The sequence below is a fragment of the Alligator mississippiensis genome, chromosome 5 (genome assembly GCF_030867095.1).
Source record: "Alligator mississippiensis isolate rAllMis1 chromosome 5, rAllMis1, whole genome shotgun sequence".
Lineage (NCBI taxonomy): Eukaryota > Metazoa > Chordata > Crocodylia > Alligatoridae > Alligator > Alligator mississippiensis.
This window is the reverse complement of record NC_081828.1, coordinates 125,777,589-125,798,929: the sequence shown is the minus strand read 5'-3', so window position 1 is coordinate 125,798,929 and position 21,341 is coordinate 125,777,589. Positions and strand designations below refer to the sequence as shown.

Here is a 21,341-nt window from a genome sequence, read left to right as displayed (position 1 = left end):
ACAGGAGGTTTGCAGAAAAGAATTGTCATACATTTATTATAAACTTGTGAAAGTCTTTTCTTATGAACAAATTAATGCATCATAACATGTCAACTTTACTATAGTTCATAAAAGACAGGATAATACATTTTTTTATTAGTCTGGCAAGTAGAGAAACTAATTCTCAGTTTTCAGAGATACATGGTTACTTTGTACTTCATATTAGCTTATCAAAATTTTGGCCATTTTTACACTGATGGGGAGTGGCAAAGGACTAAAGGTTGGCATAAAAACCAGTTTGGATTTTTTTTGGAAAGGTTAGGAGAGCTTTCAGGAAATCTTTGGGCAACAGGGCTAGCCACAAGAGGTTGAGAATGTTCAGTTCTACGTTCTGCCAGAGATTTCTCCGTGACCATGGACAACTCACAAAATGGAGATAATATTACTTCTGAACCTCAAAGGAAATTCATGAGGATGAAGACTGAAAGGTTCTCAGATACTGTAATAACTACAGTATCATAAGCAGAGGTGTAACTGGCCAGCACTGTGCCCTGGACAACAGCAGCACATGGTACGGGGCAGTGGACTGAGGTTCACTGCTGCTGGGAGAGATGTCACCTTTTTCTTGTTGCCAACATACATGTTGAGTGGCCACTTAAACACCAGTTTTTAGCAGCAAAATAAGGAGGTGACCTCTCTCTCACCAACAGCATATCACCAGCTGCTGCTTGTGCACCTCATGCTGCTGCCTCTTCTTTGTCCTCCATGCTGTCAGAGCCACAATGAAGCCAGAGCCACCGTAGGCAAGGTGCAGGGCGGGAACCTGGAGCACCCCTCAGCCAGTAGGTGTTTGGTGCCTCATTCTCTTAATAGACTTTACAAATTCTATAAGTTAGATGCACACATCCTTTGGCTTACCTTGACCATAAAGATGGCAGCTCCTCTTGTAAATCAGAGTTAAAATCTTCAAACACTTTCTGTGCTTTTTGAAACTCTTCCTCTGCCTACATCACAACAACACAGGTGAACTTTTATAGTCATGCCAAAATACAATGAAACGGGGGCAATCTTGTTTTTATTAATAAAAGTACTTCAGGCTTCTGTGCAAATGCAGTTGTTTCAGTTTGCAAGGGATCTAGCAAATAGTATACCTGAGTATTTCTGGTTCCAGTAAAGTAAATGCCCCAGACTGGAAGTAAAATTCCATTTGTTGTTTCAAAATGTGAAAAGAGAGATAGTTAGCCATGTTAATCTGAAGTCAGGCAGAAGGCAGGGTAGATTTGCACCTCACAGAATAATTAAAATGTAGCTCTTCTCCATCCCCTCTATAACTAGATTATTACTAAAATTAAATTTTATAAATTTATAACTAAAACTTTAGTTAGTTCATAAGGTGCAAACTCAGCCCTGTCTTCTGCCAAAATGTGAAAAGGCATGAGTTCCCCATAGATTTAATGAAAAATGTTAAACCTTTGGAGCCTGCTTCAAAGGTTCAAGACTAAATTAAATCTTCTGACGAATACAGATTGAGTGCCAAATTTGTAACAAAACTGAAAACAAGACAAGTCTATAGAAAACTCACTCAGTAATGTCATTAACTTATAGTTGTATAGTTTACACTCTGTGACAGATAAAATTCTGGGGCATGATCCTACGAAAACCTCATTCACGTTAGTGATCCTATTCATTCAGTGAGATTACGCACATGAGTAGGGGTTACGGCAGATCTCCCAGAGGTAATCTTCAATCTCATAAAAGATCAAATTCCACCTTGTACCACAGGTCAGCCCCAGATGTGTATATTCCAGTCAAAACTGTAAATTAGGGCTTAAATGGGCCCTCATCTCAAGAAACAATCTGACCATAATCCACCCAAATAGTTAGCATTTGATTAAATTTAAATCCATGACTAATTCTGTTTCCTTTAATGGTATAGAACAGATGAGTGTTTCCTAAACGTTTGATACCTGGGACACTTCTTTTTCTGGATTAAAATTGGTGACATATTTCACTCTGACACATGAAAAATTATATTTATGTTTATACATGTATAAATTAATATTTCAGTATATTGTAATACAAATCTTACAATATTATATTATACATTTCACTCTCCACTTTCACATATATTATAATTAATTATATTAATGACCTATTATGTATATGAGTGTGTGTGTGTGTACACACACACACACACACACGCATGCATACAGGCTCCATCTGTATGTCTGTCTGCCTGCATGCCTGCAGCAGTGTGTGCTGCTGGGACTCTATGGGTGAGAGGGGCAGAGGCAGCACGTGGGCTCCCTGGGAAGGGGTTGGGGAAAGGCAGCAGTGGCAGTCCCCAAAGGAGCATATTACATATAAATATTACATCTGAAAAGTTATATTTATAGTTATAAATTTATAAATTAATATTTATAACTATAAATATACCTACAGGGTGGGAGAAGCAGAGGGGACGAGCTGGCCTGCAAAGCGTGGCTCTGCCTGTATGTCTGCCTGCCTGCCCACTTGCAGCGGAGTGTGCTGCTGGGACCCCAGGAGGGAGGGAAGGGGGGAGGCTGGGGCAACATAGGTGTTGACTGGGGAGTGGTAGGGGAAGGCACCAGCAGCTGGGGCAGGTGCAGGATAGGGTGCCAGACAAGGGAGGAGAGCATTTACCTCCTCACACAGGGGGATCTTGTGGCAAACTTCCATTGCTCTCATTGGCACACTAGTGTGCTGTAGCACACCCTTTGGGGATCATTGGAATAGACCTTGAATAAAAGCTTTGCACAAAAGTGAATTTTAGCCAAACTCAAGCTGACTTCTGCCAGTATCACTTTTAAGTAATGTATTACCTTAGTAATTCTGCTTTCATCTTTTTTCTTTGAGCTCTGCAAGGCTTCTAAGTGATGTCTTGCACTGTCGTAGTCAACTAGCTTTCTGCTTCGCTTTGCAATGCGAGTCTGCAGAGAGTTACAAAAATAAAATTCAGAGCTGTTATCATAGGTGCAACCTTGATGTAAGTTTTGCTTTGATTTGTCTTTGAATCTTTCTAACAACTCTTCTTTTACAATCAAAACTTTATTTGCTGTAATATTGTATGGTTAAAGTGAGTTTGGGGAAAGAGATTAATAAGGAGCCTATTTATTGAGAATTAATTACTTGACAAGGGTTTTGTGTATATCTAGCCTAACCACTGGGACCTTAGATATCAGTTTGATTATATATATTTTGATCTGTATTGCTAGAAATCTCCAGCAACACAAATTGACTCTTTAATCTATAATGTTGATACTAATTGTCTTTCCTTTTACATCATGTGGTATATATATTTAATGAATAATTATATTATTTTTCACATTCCTAAAAAATTTCCAAACACAAATCTCTCTAGGATTCCTTTGATACAAAATTGATCCATTCAATACTGCCATCATACAAAGGGATTTCCTATTAACCTATTATAGTTATTTTTCAATATTTAACATAACAATAAAAGTGGGTCTTCGAAAGCTGCTGATTTTCTAATGATGCATACTGCACATAAAATTTCCTTCAAATCCTAGGCTGTACCTAATGAGAACCTGGCATCTCCCAGGAGCAGATTCAGGGCTTTAGGCCACCTTTGAACATCCATAACTCTAAACTGTCTTGGTATATACTAGCTTCTTCTGTAAACTGGAAAGGACTATAGATAATTCTGTTATAAGGGAGTTACAGCCATATCCCATAGACACACGGGACATGTGATTATGAAATCCTTACAGAGGAGATATGGTTAAAATGGTCTAATGGAAGAGGACCTTTGCTCTGTATAGCAGCAATCCCTATGGACACTGAGACTGATGAAACCACAAAAGCCATTTATGGCTTCAAATCAGAGATAGAAAATCAGCGACTTCTAAACATCCACAAGAGCATGGAAAAGCTCTTCTTATCACAATAGTTATTCTATAATTCCTTGATGGCTCAAGGGCTTGATCCAGCATCACTGAAGTTATCCTGCTCATATCTATAGGAGCAAGCAAAACCTTTTTAAAACGTTTGTACTAAAAAGGTTAATTTACCTTGACTTCCTAAGGCAAAATACTTTGTTTTGTTCATTCAATAAAACAGTTCAATCTGTGAATGGGTCCTGCTTATAAAATAGGATGTTTCATATGCCACATGAGTGGTGCCTTCCTATATACCCTTTATTTCATATTGCTTCTGTTTATGAAACAAAAGTAATTGGTAAGCTTTAAAATCTTCCCTCCATAGTAAAGCATTACTGTACTTTTATATCGGGAAACTGTCCCAGGTATGTATCCAGAGTCAGCAATGACCCATCCACCAACTTTTGATGAAAGTCTTCCCAGAGTTCATCACATTTCTGTAAAGAAAAATGAGATACAGAGAAATACAAATGAAAATTGCTTTAATTCCTCTCAAAACTTAGGGGAAATACTAATGTATATGACAAACTGTAATCTTTCTAAAATCTTATTTTTTTCATAAAGAATGCACATTCCAATGCAAGTTTCAATTTACAGTAAAATAGATTTTAGTCAGGTAATCAAATGCACCATTTTTGAAGTCTTCAAAATAACAATAGGAGCAGCCTTGGAAATAATGGAACCAAAGATTATTAGCTCAAGCAGGCTGGTCATCAAGGTATTTTAGTTCCCATACAAGCTTATGGATGCATAATGAACCTTCCTTTAATAAGCAGCAAGATACAACTAAAAACAAAATTAAACAAAATTCATAGAGGGATCTGTAGTTTTAATTGTGTGGGCCTATATTTTTAAATACATTTAAATTTATGGGGGGGTCATCTTTCCACTCCAGAAAATGCAACTCCCCACATTAGCTTCTCAAATATTACCAAACCAGAGTATCTGAGGGTTAATAGCCAAGCATACCTCACAGAACTCAATGGATCTATTAGATTACTTGGATTCAGAATCTGAACCATTACTCTATCAACTGACAAAAAGGTCATTAGTTATTTAATGTGGCTGAAGAATAGCCCACTCCTATATTCACTCTTGGAGGAATACAAACAATTGAGTTCTCCTGCCCGCTTTAATGCAGCTGAGCTCTCTGGGAATACTGTAGAGCAGGGGTGGCCCAACCTGTGTCAGATGTGCCACAAGTGGCATGGGCAGCCTCTGTCCAGGGCCAGAAAGAGCCATACTGTACTCAGTATGGCTAGAAAATCTACACGTGCAATAAGCATGTAGCAATAAACTCTGGCACAGTTCACACCAGAGTTTCTTGCACCTGGGTGTAGCATTTACACATGCACCTGGGACTCCAGCACATGGAGCTGAGGCAGCACAGCCCTGGCGGGCAAAGGCCTTGGGGGTCAGCCTGCCAGCCCAGGGCTGCTCTGCCCCTGCTCAACATATTGCAGAGGGGCTGGCTGGACCATGAGGGTACTTCAGTGTGAGGCTACCTGACAGGCAGCCCCCACACTGTAGCACTATCATGCCCCAGCCAGCCCCAGTCACAGTCTGCAAGTGTGTTTCAGTACATGTAACTTCTCCATTGTAGGATAGTATTTCTCCCAGACAGTACTATCCTACAATGGAGAAGTTACATGTACTGAAACACCCTTGCAGACCGTGACTGGGGCTGGCTGGGGCATGAGAGTGCTACAGTGGAGCTGAGTTAATTAATTTACTGCCCCCTATTATGGGTGCACGTGTAGATGCTGACACTTTACTGTGGAGCTAATTAGTCAACTCCACAGTAAAGTGCATGTGTAGATGCACCCACTGTATGTTAATTATTCTGTGCCATAGTAAGACTCATTGTAAATAGGCTATGCCAGTATTTATTTCCTATCCTAATTGCAGCCTCTACTGAATTATTACAATCCATTAATCACGCTTTAAAAACTATTATTTATTAACATGATATTTAATCACAGTGGGGGAGAGAGAGTAACAAAGTAGATCATGGCAAGTAACTGTCATTGTAGCACATTTTCATCTGAAAATAATTTTTAGAGAAATTATAGACAAATTAAAACCTCGGAGGTTTTTTAAAAGCTAAAAGAACTGAAAAACATTGTTCAAAAGTGTTTCTAACCATCATCACTTCTATTAAAGATCAATGTTATGCAAGATGGAACAATTAAGCAATAATCACCTATCTATCTGAATAGGTACCGTGTTTACTCGAATACAAGATGAGGTTTTAAAAGCCCTTTATCTTACATTCACATACAAGGAAAACTCATTAAATACATTGTCTATCATTGAACTGCTGTCAAAAGCAGCATGTGCTTAGTAATGGAAACAAACTATGAAGCTGATTAAATTCAACCAACACTGAACATGACTATAAAACACATTGGCTCTATTGGGCAAACATGCTGATGGAAACCTGGGTTTTTTCTGACCCTTAAAAGAAAAACAGGAGGGTGTTCCTGCCACATGGAACTGGTACTGGGTTTGGAGGTACTGCAATAACAAGGTAGCGCTAGGAATACCAGAGCCAGCCCTGAAACCGTCCCCTTGGTGCCAAAAATGTTTGATCTTGGCAAAAAGACTGAAAATTTTTTATTAATACATTTTGTGTTCCAGGTCAAATCAGCCAAATCAGTTCTAAATCATATTGATTGGGCACAATGCAATCATTCCAAAAACCATATGGACTGAGCAGGAAGAACTCAATTATTCTAAACACCATGTATGGCACTACAACCAGCACGCATCTTCTGTCCCAGGCTCTCACCCCAATGACTTCAGATACTCCCTAATCCATTGACAAGCATCTTATGTGCAGGCCCAAGCCTGGAGGTCTTGAGATTCAGATGCCTCCACTTAACCTTAGACCACAAGAGCATGAGATTTTTTTAATTTTTTTTTTTTGGGGGGGGGCAAATTTTACATATTCCAGGTCAAATGAGGCAAATCAGTTCTGAATCCTCTCAATGAGCAACACTCAATTGTTCAAACACTATATGTGGTGCTACAACTGGTAAGTATCCTCCACCCCAGAATTTTGAGACTGGGGCTTCAGATACCCCCAAATCCATTGGCAGGCATCCTATATCCAAGCCCAAGCCCAGAGGCTTATGGCTTGGATTTGTCCAAGCCTCACTTGCCCTTAACCAAAGGCCACAGGAGGAAGCTAGGGAGGAGTCCCCCATTTCCATAAAGCAGGCATGTAGCCAAGATCCTCCCACTGGAAGCTGGCCAGTGGGAAGCTAATTACAAGACTCATAAGGTGTCCTGTCCACAGTGCATCAGACAGGGGTGCACCCTCCACTACACAATGCCATTTAAATTCACCTACTTGATCTTAGCCCACAAGAGGCCCAGATGCTGATGGGAACCTAAAACAAGAATAGATTACTGCAGCCCATTTGAATAAGATACATGTAACACCCACTGCACTCAGTCCCTGCTCAGTGCTGACTCTTTTCCAAGTCATGGTGAGCCACTACAATGAACATATTTTCAACTTCTTCTTCACTCCCACAGCTGAACTGTTCCTTTCTTTCCTATTTCCAATGATTCTTGTTTCTTCATCAGCCTTAAATGTCTGGCAAACATCAGCAAATGCCCCCACCAAATAGTTCACCCAGAATCCCTCTGTTGCCCTCTCTTTCAGCCTGTTGTGTATGATTAGTGTGGCCCCACAATCCATGAGGTGGAGCTAGACAAGGTTGCCCTGCACCTCATCTCCTTATAAATTTTTGGAAGAGCCTAGGACTTGTGACAGAACACCTTGTTCCAGTCGGGGGAGGGGCTAATTAGGACATGGATCCTTTGTGGGGGAGTATATGGAGTACACATACAGAGTGAGCAATTGATTGAAACACTGTGGACTCTGCTGGGGCCCAGTCCAATGAACTATATAATAAATCACGAGCCTTTTGGATTTGGACTGATATCATGCATAGTTGAACATCTTATGCAGAGACAAGGGGTCAGTGGAAAGAATACTACAACACACCCAGGTATATGGAGCAACAGCAGGGGCCAAGCTCAATGTGAGCAAAAGCACCTGCCTAGTCCTGGGTAAGCTCAGGGATGTGTCGCACCCGGGGGTTTTTATCCCCTTCAAGGGGGTAAAAATCCTCAGGATGGAGTTTGACCCAGAGCTGACAAGGCAGAGGGCATGGGAAAAGATGGAGGCCAAAGTCAGACAGAAACTGGGGCTATGGCAATTGTGCTGCCTGTCAATGGGAGGTGCATGGCACTGATGAAGGTGGTGCTACGGCTGATATTTCTACATACCACCCTAGTCTTTGCCCCCTCAGAACAAGTTGTTCACAGAATCCAAAGAGCCATAAGTAGGGTTTTTTGGAACTCCACATGGGAGAAAGTGGTAAGGACCAAGCTGTATGAAGTGAAATGGTCTAGAGGCAGAGGAATGCCAGATGTCCTTTTCTTCCTCTGGACCAAGTACATGAGCCAGGTTTGCAAACTGGCAACACGGGTGCAATCCAAAACAGCCAGCTTTGCAAAGTATTTTTCAGGGCAGCTACTGTGAAGGTAGCAGGTCTACAGAACAATCAATGGGAGCCCATGGACCATGGTGTCCCCATGGTTCTATGAGTTCCTGAAAAGCTTCTGGAAGAAATACAAGCTGCACGATGCTACTTGAGCAACCCTATTGAACAACTGCAAGATACCAGAGGTGGTAAGGGCAAGAGATACCATATCACCTGCAGATTTTCTACCTGGTGACAGCTACCAGGCCATGTGGGAGCAAATCTTCCACAAGGACCTGCAGAAGGAGCATAGAGACCTAAACTGGCAGGCAGCCCATAGGGCACTCCCCGTATGGACATGGAAAAAGAGTGTAAGGCAGAGAGGTCCATCGAACTGCCTGAGACAGACCTGCCACTGGCTGGCAGAAACAATCAACCACCTCTTCTGGGACTTCCTATATGCCAAATAGGTGTGGAAGAAAGTCTGTGCACTCCTGGTGGTGACAGATTTCAGAAAGCTGACCAGAGAAGTGATCCTCTATGAGCACTTGACCAAACAATAAGGGGCCCCGACAGCTTGCTCTAACCAGTTCATCTCCTGCTTCAGATATTCCCTGTGGAAAGCCAGGAACCTGCTCATAAACAGACACTCGGAACCCAGTCAAGGATTGTATTAAAATGGGGCTGAGTGAAATGTACTGGTACTACAAAAAGACAAAGGAGGACAATAGGAAAGAAATGGCAGACCTCATATGGTGGGGAGGGAACTAGCATAGATTTTTCAGATGCAATTCCTCTGGAGAGAACAAGAAGTGAAAGCACTGGAATGGTGAGGGAAGCATGGATGCGCGGGTGCAAACTGTGTAATGGGACTAAAATAGTTTAACTGTGTTACGACTCAGCTGTATGTTCTTGGGCAACCCTGGCACAGGATGCAGTCTGTCTGACTCACAAAGGACTCACCCCCCTCCCTCCCCTCCTCTACCTAAACGAAACTGATTAAGATGCAGTGAGAGACACACTAAGACCCTCCAGATAAGGGCGACAAGAGTGAACCAACTGCCCTAGGTCTCATTTGCATCTGAGATAGAACCAGATGACCATTCATTTACATGAGAGATGGAGAACAGAAAGCCTGAAGCAGAGACTGCAGTGAATTCTGGGACCAGAGAAGCAGGGGAGCACTGCATGATGGGCAATCTGTGCTCCAAATGTTAATCAACCCATGTTCTCACACACCTAGCTCAGCATTTATCAGACCAGTTCTAATCTGGATTTACTAAGGACTTTTCCCCCCCCAGACACACACACACCTCTAAGTTTAATAGGCATCTCGGGCCGTACATTCTCCGGTCCCACTATGGGAGGCCTATTTAAACTTGATTGACTAAAACTTGGTTGCCGGGTTAGGGAATGTTGAGGCAAAAGACCGAGTCAGAGGGGGTATGGGCAACATTTGAACAATGGTTAAGGGTTCATCACAGCATACAGCCTGCTGGAGCCCTAATCACAGGTGTTGTCATACTTTTCCCGAGACGACTGGTGGAAGTCCTCTCCACAAAAGCTTATGAACACCCCAATAATTGCTTTAAGTCTGTTAAAAGACTATAGTAAAATCTGGAAAAGTCATGCTAAGCTGAGGCTTGTGCACAACAAGTAAAAATCCAAAATCCTGATGCTGCAAGCTATCTATTGTTTCTGAAGAAACCATGAGATATCCCATCAGTATATCTGCCATCCATAGGAATTTCAATCTGGCTCCCAAGTATTTGGTTACTCCCTAATCTTATGTGTTTCCTGACTATCAATCAGTTTCCTGAGATGGTCCAAACCAGATAACCCCTTGTCAATAGAAAAGACAATGATTTACACAATTAAGGATGCTTCGAAGCAGCTGAACTGAGGGTATAAAAATCTGTAAAAAATGTGTGTGCTTCAAGAAGAAGGAGAGAAAGAAAGAAGAAAAAACTCCTGTGCTGACACCATCCCCTGTTGTTCTTGGGATGCTGGAAGAACAGATCATCTCCCTTCAAGGACTGTGCCTGTCAGTTTTGCAGCCTGAGTACCGTGGACTGGTGAGATCCCAGCGCGCTCTCTCTCTCTTTTCTCTCTAGGCATAAACGTCTGAACCTGAACTGTATCAGTTAAGCTTGAGCTAAGTTTCCCCAAATACTTAGTGAAACCAGGGTAGTATTGTAATTGTTTGTGTTTGTTTTTCTTTTGCATGTCTATTATTATTAGTACCATTATATATTTCATATGCTTAGCAATAAATAACTTTTATAGTCAAACTGGTAGTAATTGGGTATATTTTTCCTTCTCTGCTTCTCTTTCCTCCTGTGCTCTGCAGCAACGCTACTTTTACCTAAGCTAAAGATCCCTGTGAAGCCCAAAAATATTGTGGGGTCTGCTCATCAAGAGGCCAAAGATTGGGACGTGCTGAGTTTGAAACACATAAGGGGATCAGCTTGTAAAGGCTGATTGACCCAGTTTGACTCAGACGTGCCCTTATGAACTGAATGCTGGCCCATGAGGGTGTCAGCTGGACACCCAGCCAGATTCAGAGGGATTCTGTTCACCTGTGTGCTTGTGGCTGACTGCATTTTATTGTTGCTCTTATGAACTGATTCTTGGCATATGAGGGTGTCAGCCTGTCCATGCTGATCAGCCTGGCCAGGTCAGGCGTGTCACGTTAATTTGTGTGTGTTTGTGTGTATGACTGATTTGGTGACTGGAGGAACCCAGTCCCATTGAGACCGAGTTCTGCAAGATAGCTCCACTGGGGGTGAGGGCTTGCAGAAGGGAGAGATACAGCTCCGTATAGTAACACAAGCAGCACATTGACAGAATCACCAAGACCCTAGAAACTATCCCTAATAAATGAGCACACCACAAAGTAATGGGCAAATTTGGTAACAACTGTCAAAGTATCCTTTGGTCTGCCAAGTGAACCACAGTCGTCACTTGACATTACACACACACACACACATATTTTTTTTATTATAATTTTTTATTGTTTCTGCAAAACAAAAGTTTGTACTATGCATAAGTAGGTAGAAAAGTTCTCCTTAAAAGTATGTTTATGGAATACCTGTGCTAAAATTTGCAGCAGTTTCAACAAAAGGTAATAACAAATCAATTTTGGATGAATTAAGCCTATATGCAAATTACTACAGGCATGTTTTTCAAAGTCAGTGTTTTCAATTTTGCTCCTCACTTTCATGTCCTCAGTGAGAGCAGAGTCTGACAGTAAGGGGGGAGGAGGAGAGCAGAAAAGGGCTGCAGAGGGAAGAAGTTGGGAGGGCAGAGGGCATGGGGATCACCCAACCCCCAGATACAGTTTCCCTGCTCTAGAAGTGAGAAGGCAACAAATTGAAGACAAAACTCCAATAATTAGATTCTATATCTGGACATCTTTAACACATTTATATATTTTCTATATAAAGAACCTAATTATGGTGGGTCATCTTATATATGAGTAAATATGGTGAACTTCTCATTCTTGTGAACTATACTTTCAGCTATTCATAAATATATGACATGACATCTAAAGCTCAGATTACAATGAAAATGGCTACATGGCACAAACGTTTCACATATTACTCTGCTTGAAACAATATTCATAAAAGTGGTAACATGTAAGATTTTCCAAATGTGGAATAGAGAGCAAAGACTGTTCTCAGATTTTGGCCATTATCGTTTATATCAATCTAAATCTGATGCAAGAGGAATTACTCCATTGGGATGTAAATCCAAACAACAAATTTAGTGGGCATAGGTGGTAAAGCAGTCAGTTACACTGATTTGGCATTCAGCACATGTAAGTTACCATTTGCAGAGAGGAAGGAGGGAAAGAGAACTGCAGGAAAAGCAATCAACAAGGACATCTGATTAGGGTGCTATATCTTACAGGCTCCTTTTATTTGCTTTTCCTGCAATTCCTCCCACACTGAATGCCAGATAAGTACAAGCTGCATCAGTAAAAAGTTACACCCTGTTGTCATCAGTAATAAATCTGCCCAGAGACATCCATAGGATTTTATATTATTTACACTAGATCTAAATTTGGTCCCTACTATTTATTACACTCTAAAGACTGAAACAGAATAAAAACCACCCTACAAGAAAAAGCCGAAATATAAAAGATCATGTTCCACTCTACTGAAGACTGTGAAGTTATTCCAGACTTCCATCAATGTGCAAAAGATTTGTTTCTAGTTAAAGAAGAATTTGTATGCCTTCACATATTCTTTCTATTCTAGCTGGCCCTACAATTATAATAAAACACTATGGCAAAGTACAGACAGTCAAAAAGCCCAAGGCTGAATCAATTTAATCTTTGCAGGTTAGTCTAAGCTGTGTAGATTGAATCCATAAGCAAATGAACAGACATTCACTTTTGATTCTGGAAATGCAGCTACATGCTTGCAGTGGCCCAGGCCAAAAGCCAGGGGTGTTACAGCATGCCTCCCTGCTCAGCTGGCCTGCCCACCCTGCAATGGGGTGTTTGGGATGCTGGAGGACTCTGAGTTGACTTGAATCTAGAGAGGATCTGGAACAGAAGTCCCATAAACCAATTTAACCTAATCAGTTAAGTCTGATACTGCATCCACCCAGGTTTATCTTAAACCAGTTTCAGCCATTTTCAAAGTGGTTTATGTGCACTGAACTTCTGTTGTCTTCCAGATTTGAACCAATTTTCTACCAGTTATGCCAGTTTATGTGTAATTTCTGTCCCTAGCCTAAGGGATTACCATATCTAGTGATACAGAACATTTGACTGAAGAAACAAAGTGCATATAAACATGAAAATGTGCATATAAGATGCCTTGTACCCTGACGCTTCCTTTCTTTCCATATTCTTACCTCTCCGATCATTTTCACATCTTCCCGGCCATACCACTCTGGCTCATATACTTCATGAAGGGACTCAGTAAGTTTCTTAGAGGCCTCCTGCATGCCTACAATTGCATAGAAAATAAGAAACAGAGAGACACATCTTTATTTCATTCCACTTTCTTCCAATACGATTCCCTCTTGTCTATTAAAAATATGTTTAAAAAGCCTTATTTCAAGACAATTACTAATCATCTGAGATTAACAAAATATTTCCTGTCTGGTTAGATTATTCCTTAATGACTATGCTGGGATGAATTATGTCTGTATATCAAATGTTGATACAAAGTTTGTACCATTACATTCTAGACAGTGACAATGCACAGGAAAGGCATACAGTACCTTGCTAAAGGACTACTATAGAGAAATCATCAAAACAATAATTTTGAGTTAACAATTACTATGTGGATGCTAAAAACATGATCGTGGAAGAAGAACAAGGCTTAAGAATCCCAGGAGTGCCCTGAGGCATGAATGATGCATGCCCCTGGAGGCTGGGGGGCATGGCGGTGGTGAGAGCACAGTCACAGTAAGCAGGAGCTCCTACAAACACCACTGTCAACAGTGGAGGGGGGGAGGCGGGGTCGAGCACCAACCGTGGGTCAGCAACCACCTGCAGACACCACTGTCAGCAGCGGGGAGGGGGGGGAGGGGGGCAGTGGCGAGCATCAACCAGGGGTCAGCAAACACCTGCAGATGCTGCCAGCAGCGTCAGTGGCAGCCAGCAGTGATCACAGACCGCCTGCACATGCTGCGCCATTTTGTAGGGGGTGTACTGCCACGATCAGGGGGTGCACATGCACCCATGTGCACACCCTACATGTCGCCCCTGCACTGAGGAGAGATGCTATTTAAGAGAGGGCTAAGCACTTCCACATGCCACAATCACCATTGTTTTCAAAGATCTAGGACTTTCAAATATATTTGAGAGAGAAGTGATTATGTTTAAGAAATTCCTATTCCAAGTCCGTGTTCTTCGCTTTTCTGATATATTGTTTCCAAATGTGCTGGACTAGAAATCTAGTTTCTACAAAGTGATGGCTAAGGGGCATGGGAAATCTGTGGCACTGGTTTCAAGGTATAGAAAAGCCCTAGGAAGACTTAAAGAAGATTGTGAGCTAGGAACTATGGCTAGACTCTGCCCAGACCCAGAAAGTCCTATTGTGATAGACTAATAATGTCTGCAGTATACTGAGCCAAATAAACACTAAGAAGGTTAAAACCTTTCTCTAAAGCAATAGTCACTGCTGGTAACAGAGGAACATTTTTTAGTATCATTCTATAATATATTATAAAGTCTGATGTAAGCACTGATGTTAGCAAGGAATAACTTCTTCCAATAAAGTCAGCAAAATTGACATCAGCTAATCCTATGGGTGAGCCACTGATCTCAGTGAAGTCAATGGCTGGATCCAGACGTGCAGGCATGTGTGGTTTGTGGCATTGCACACCTCTTTGCAGCACCACAAACTGCACAAGTTACACATTAAGCAGTGTGCGGTGCTGCTCATTTGTAGTGCCAGGGCAAAATTTGCTACTGGGATTTCCCAATAGCAAAAAAAAAAATCCTGGAAAAAAAATGGCACAACTCATGCCAAATTAATAAGCGCCAGGACAAATGCAGAGTCCGGGGAGCAGGCAGCCTTGGGTTGCTGTTCCTCTGCCTCTGCATACCTTAGTGTGGGGGCTTCACTGCAGAGCCCCCATGCTGAAGCACACCGCACCCCAGCCAGCTGCTCTGTGGCTGACTGGGGCGTAGTGTGCCTCTGAGTGGAGGCTGCACGTTCCTCAGTGCAGGGGCTCTGAAGTGAAGTCTGCAAAAACAGGGAGCAGTCAGCCCAAGGCTGCCTGCTCCACCATCTCGAGGCACACTGTGCCCCAGCCAGGCAGGGAGTAGCTGGCTGGGTGCAGGGTGCTTCAGGATGGGGGCTCCACTGCATGCGGAGATGGGGGAGCAGGCAGCCCTGGAGTGACTAATTAGCTCCACAGTAAAGCATCACTATCTACATGAGTGCTGGTTTTAAGGAACAATAGATTAATTAATAGGGGTGTGTGAAGCTTTGGTCGCTGATTTGATTCAGAGAAGTTTTGGCCTGATTCAGAGGCCAAATCACTGAATCCAAATCAAATTGGGAGGCAAAAAAAAATCCTAATAGATTCAGAAAAAATTTGGAAAAAGATTCAGATATTCGGCGATTTGGAAGGCAGTCTTGCAGGGGAACAGAAACTGAGAAGAGGGAGGGGACTGGGGGGGAAAGACTGACATCTGTAGTTGGCCAGCGACTGTAATCTTTCCCTGAGTCCCCTTCCAATCGAAGTGCTCTGGGGGAGGGATGTAAAAACAGCATATAAGCCTCTGTCTGCAGGCATTCTGTGCTTTTTGTGAGCTGTTTCTGCCTGAGCAAAAGAGGGGCAGGTAGCTAGCCCAGAAACAGGTGGGCAGACAGATCTAACCAGCACTGGGAAGGCACCCTATTACAGGCTAACATTCCTGCTATTTTCATCCCACTGTGCCTTAACACACACACAAAGTCACGAGTTTTGCTTTCAGAAGCTTGAGGTGCAGTTTCCCAGAAACCCCTGCACCTATCTCCTTGAAACATGGCAGGCTTCTGCCCTCAGAAGGGGCAACCATCCCTGCTGTTTTTATCCAAATCTGCCCCAAAATGACAAAGTTATAGGTATTTCAGTGATTCCCCATTATAGTCTGTGGCCGAATCACTGAATCTCTCTGAATCAGCGCCGAAACTTCTGAAGCCAATATGGCTGATTCAATTTGGGGCAGTGATCGGAATCTCCCAATTGAATCACTGTCTGCGAATTGGCTGAATCTGAATCCAACTCGAATACTTCCCTATTCACACAGGCCTATTAACTAACTCAACCGAAATGCTCATGTAGATGGTGGTGAAGGTGCTAAAGTTCAGGGGCTGCCTACTGCCCACCCCTGCACTTTAGCACCCTTTTCCTCCAGCCAGCCCTTCCACTGCCCAACCTGGAGTGAAGGACTGTCTCCCCCAGGCTCCCTGCCAGCCCAGGGATGCTGCATCTCAGCTCTAAATGATGCAGTCTCAGGCACTTGTGAAAATGCTGTTCCTGAGAACAGCTAACTCCAGTGCAAACTGCAGCGGAGTTTATTGCATCTCACTAATTGCATGTGTAGATACACCCAGGGAGAATTTGGTCATTGTTTTCATAGGATATAATACAGGTAGGATTCTAATACTGCCACTCCCTTTGTGCCCCTTTATGTTATGGATCAGACCAGGACTAGCACTTTCTTATTTTAAAAATTATAACCAACCACATTTAAATTTTTATGTAAAGCTGATTAAATGAGTTGAAGTCAAATGGCAACAAAACAGAATGCTTAAAAATAAATACTCACTTATAACTTAAAAAAAAATTCAGCTAGCATCTTTGCTTGCTGCAGCACATCTGCTGTGCCTTGGAAATACCTCTGCTGTAATTTTCTGAGTTAACTATTATTTGACCAAATTAAAACGAGTATTTTTTATTTCCCTTACAAAGAATCTCCCTGCCCCCAGCACTGGAGTATTCTGAGAACCAGTTGGAATTTTGCATATATGATGCAGAACTTGCCCCTTTTCCCCATCCACTCTCTAAAAACACACAAGACAGGCAAGTTTAGACACAAAGTATTTTTCTTGTTACAAAGAATGATCCTCCATGTATAACAGAAAGAAAGGCAGACACATGCACATGCATAAGGCACAGCTTGTACCCAATTTCTGCTGGGGAAAGTAAAGGGAAGGAAAGCTAAAGCGTGTAAGTAGAGCCCCCTATGCGTAGGTCAAGCACAGTGAGAATACTCGCACAGACAGCCTAATCTTTGACCATTAAATCAATGGTTGTTGATTGATTAAATTCTGGGAGTACATCTTCTCAGGGCTGCTGAGTCAAGACAAGCTGGAGGTGAAGCAAGGGTGTGAAGTACATCTCATCCTGCCCACATACAAGGTCAGTTGGACAGACTGAGTTTGGAGTCGCACAGTAGCTGAGCTTCCCATTACTGTGTTCCCTGGGGCTGGCACAGCTCTGCACCTCTCTTATGCAGAGCTATTAGTTCATGCTACAATTTAGCCAAAACTGAATGTAGAGACTGAAGGGGGATTTTCTTTCCTCTGCTAAAATTAATCTCCTTCTCTGGATACTGTTAAATGATCCCTACTGAAGATGCTGTATCAATGCACCATAAAAATATTTCTGGAGAGAAGTGGGAGGGAGGGGCTGCCTCAGCATCTACCAGACTGCACCAAAATGGAGATGATTTTCAAGTATTTTCTTAAATAGTGCTCTGTTTCAAATCCTTTTTTTTTGCACTGCTGGCAAATTAATCAATTCAGGCTCTCAGAAAAGAAATGATATAGTACTGCTTCATATCAGGAAGACTCTCCTCCCCTCTTACCTGCACTTGAAACATTCTGAAATATCATTCTTCTGCTCTTGTGCCCTTGAGCGTACTGCCAACTAAACCTGCAACATATGTTCCTACAGTATGCACTCTGACAATGCTCTTCTCTTGACCTCTCTGCAGTTTACATTCAGCTCAGTCACAGATATGACACTGTATAAAAAATAAGGGCTCTATGTATTATATAATCTTTACTGACATGTATGCTTTTCTCTTTAAATATTCTAGAACCTAGTCATACCTCTGTCTGAATAAGAAAAAAGACACACTAATCTACCATATTTGACCTACATCAAAAACACCAAAATTGCAAAAATGATTTGTCAATGCCTAGTAATCTTTTCTACATTCTTGTAAATTTCATGGACCAAATTCAACCTTGACTTAAGGTAATGGGAGTTGCACCATTTGGCTTCATGACTATATTTCTCATTTTATAATTATTGAGATTTTTCTGTGTGTATGCATCTGTAAAATAATCTCATGGCAGATTTAAAAAATGTGGCTTCCCATCTGTGTGCGTACATGTGTGTTTGCACATGTGCACATGATCACACTTTAGCCTGAGTTCATCATATCCAGAAATCATTTATTCATATGCACATTGAATAACTTGTCATGTGCTGATACTTCTTATGTTATTCAGTAATAACATTAAAAGAATTGGTATCGTTCCTAGACTGTGTGCTGTTTCACTCTGTCTCCCTTAACTACCATCAAAGACAATTGTTAGGACTGGTCTGTCCATGTCAGGACATACAAATGAACTACAACATGCTATTAAAGTTTTGATGAACGGTAATATAATTTTTACCCATAATGAATGGCTTAGTGGTTCACATTTAATATAAATTGTTTGATTTTCTCTTAGTAATTCAATTACTTATTTTAATAACTAGCAAAAATGGAACAAATAAATTGCATTGTAATAACTAAGCTAAATAATACTGAGGACTGAATCGTTCTCCTGAGACCCTCAAATTGAAAAGATCTACTCAATTTTTTTGAGAAAAGCAACTATCTCTGGAAGTGTCACAGAGCCACTTATCAAGATCAGGGATCCATATGGCTAAGTACAAAAAACCCAAGGCTAAATCAATTCAATCTTTGCAGGTTAGTCTAAAATCTGTAGATTGAATCCATAAGCAAATGAACAAACATTTACTTGTAATTTCAGAAATGCGGCTACATGCCGGCAGTGGCCCAGGCCAGAAGCCATGCAAGATGTTAGAGCATGCCTCCCTTCTCAGCTACAGCAGACAGCTTAGGCCACGGCTAATCTGCCCACCCTGCAAGGGGGGCACTCGTGGGGGAGGTCTCAGGCATCCAGGGATGCTGGGGGACTGTGAGTTAACTTAAATCTGGAGGGAATCTGGGATGGAAGTTTAATAAACCAATTTAACCTAAATCAGTTAAATCTGATACTACATGCATCCAGGTTTATCTTAAACTGGTTTCAGCCATTTTGAAAACAGTTTGTACACACTGAACTTCTGTTGTGTTACAGATTTGAACTGGTTTCCAATCACTTATACCAGTTTATGTGTAATTTCTGTACCTGGCCTATATAAAAAGGAGCAAACCTGAAGGCAGCAGGCAAATAACAGAAGGAATCTGTTTCTTCTAACTCTAGGAGTAATTGCATTAAAACAGGACTTTCCAAGCTGAGATGTTCTCGCTCCTGGGTATTTCCAGAGGCCATTGAGGGTGCCTGCATAGCACCAATCCAATGAAACCAAGTGGCCATGCAGTCCAAGATCAACAAGGAGTCATGGAGATGGTCCAGAGGAACAGGGCTGCTAAGCAGACAACTTTGGGCTCTGCTTGATTCCTTGAGATTTGGGATTGGACTGACTGTGTTCCAAAGGGGAATTGCCCTGCCTTTTTTGAGTACAACAATCTGGCATGGCTCCTCCTATTTAACTACAAGAGTAGGGAGTGAGTCTCTCCCATGCAAGTTTCTCAAGAGTAAGCAAATTATTTAGTATAATGTTTTCCCAAGTCATGCAATTATTCTTAATTAATTACTGACTCTCAATAAAACATTTTTTCTATCTTCTAAGAAACTAAATTACTAATTTTAAGTAATTTATGCTGTTGGATATAGATATGTGATACAAATGCCTACATCTGCCATTAGAGTGGTAACTTTATAAGTGAGCTTTCCTACAATCTCCTCCAAACCTTAAGAATGCCTTTGACAAGTATAAATAAATTTAAGTCAGCCAGAGCTTGACAAAATTCATCCCAGAGTGCTGAAGTCATGGGCAATAGGTAAAGCCCCAGAAGACCAGAAGGAGCTAACATAGCACCCAATTTTAAAAAGGAGAAAAGGGAGGACTTAGGGAATTAAAGACCATTTGCTTGAGTTCAATATCTGGGACGTTACTAAAGAAAATTATAAACAGTCTATTTGTAAATATTTGGTGGATTAAGGGATGGTTTTAACAAATCCATTTTGGCTGCTAGTGAACAAAATCATGTCAACCCAATTTGATATCCTTCTTCGTCACTAGTTTGGTGGAAGAGCGGAAGTCTTACTCTTGTATATTGTGGGGGGTGTGGGTGGGTATGGGGTTTGTGGGGGATGTGGGTGTATGTTTGTGAATTTGTATGTGGGGTGTGGGGGTGGATGTGGGTTTGGATGTAAGTGTGGGGTTTGTGGGAGGTTGTGAGTGAGTGGGTATGGGGTTTGTGGGAGGCTGTGGGTGTGTGGATGGGTTATGTGGTATGTGGAAGGGGAGGGTGCATGTGGGGTGCTGGGGGTGCATGTGGGGAGTGTGGGGTGTTCATGGGGGTATGGGTGCATGTGTATGGGGGGGTGGCCCCACCCCACCTACAAACAAATCACACCCACTGCGCACAGCCCCTGCTACCAGCAGCAACAGCAGACGGAGCCTGCTGGCAGCACATGTTCCTGACAAGCCCCAGTACTGCACATGGCCAGGCTACTGGCTCCATTGTGTGGGGTCCACATGCCTGAGCCCCACGCTGCCCAGGGGAGTCCCATGCAATGAAGCCGGCAATACAGATCATGGGGCTTGGCTGGGGCAGCAGGGAGAGCTGGCCCAGCTCCATAGTACAGAGCTCTGCGCCATTCTCCATGACCTGCACGTAGCAGTGAGCAAGGCCAGGCCCCCAGCTCCATTGTACAGGGCTCCCCCCACATGCATAACTTGGGAACTGCATGCGAGCCCTGTGCGATGGAGCCAGGCGGATCCTGCACTCCCACCAGCCCAGGCTCTGTGCTCCTGCCACCCTGCCATGGGTCCCCACTGGCTCCATCCCAGGGCACCAGCATAGGCCCCATGCTCCCAGCCAACTGCTGCTTCACACCTGCCCACTGCCACTGCCCGTCTACCTGCCTGTCCACCACCACTGCTGTTGCCACCTCCACCACTTCCCCTATCCCTGACCACCACCACTGCCAGCCCTTTCCCTGTCACTTGCCCACCTTCCCACCCGCCCGCCTGCTGTCCCCCCGGCCTCCTCCCCTTCCCTCCACCCACCTGCCACCACCACCACTCTCCTTGCCTCTGCCACTTCCCCTGCCCCGCAGCCCTACCTGTGGGGCCAGGTTCAGGGCCATCCTGCAGGAAGGGATAGGAG

At 42.7% G+C, this 21,341-nt stretch overlaps 1 protein-coding gene across 3 annotated transcripts in view; it reads right to left on the bottom strand.

Annotated features, from left to right (window-relative positions):
• The window catches only part of AMPH (amphiphysin), a 200,565-nt gene that overhangs the window by 64,165 nt on the left and 115,059 nt on the right, over nucleotides 1–21,341 (bottom strand). For all 3 annotated transcript variants that reach the window (XM_019483395.2, XM_019483396.2, XM_059728675.1), the window contains exons 4-7: nucleotides 13,268–13,362; nucleotides 4,244–4,339; nucleotides 2,823–2,930; nucleotides 898–983 (exon numbers count right to left, since the gene is read on the bottom strand). In XM_019483395.2, the coding sequence (XP_019338940.1) occupies nucleotides 898–983; nucleotides 2,823–2,930; nucleotides 4,244–4,339; nucleotides 13,268–13,362 (385 nt within the window). The remainder of the gene's footprint in view (nucleotides 1–897; nucleotides 984–2,822; nucleotides 2,931–4,243; nucleotides 4,340–13,267; nucleotides 13,363–21,341) is intronic.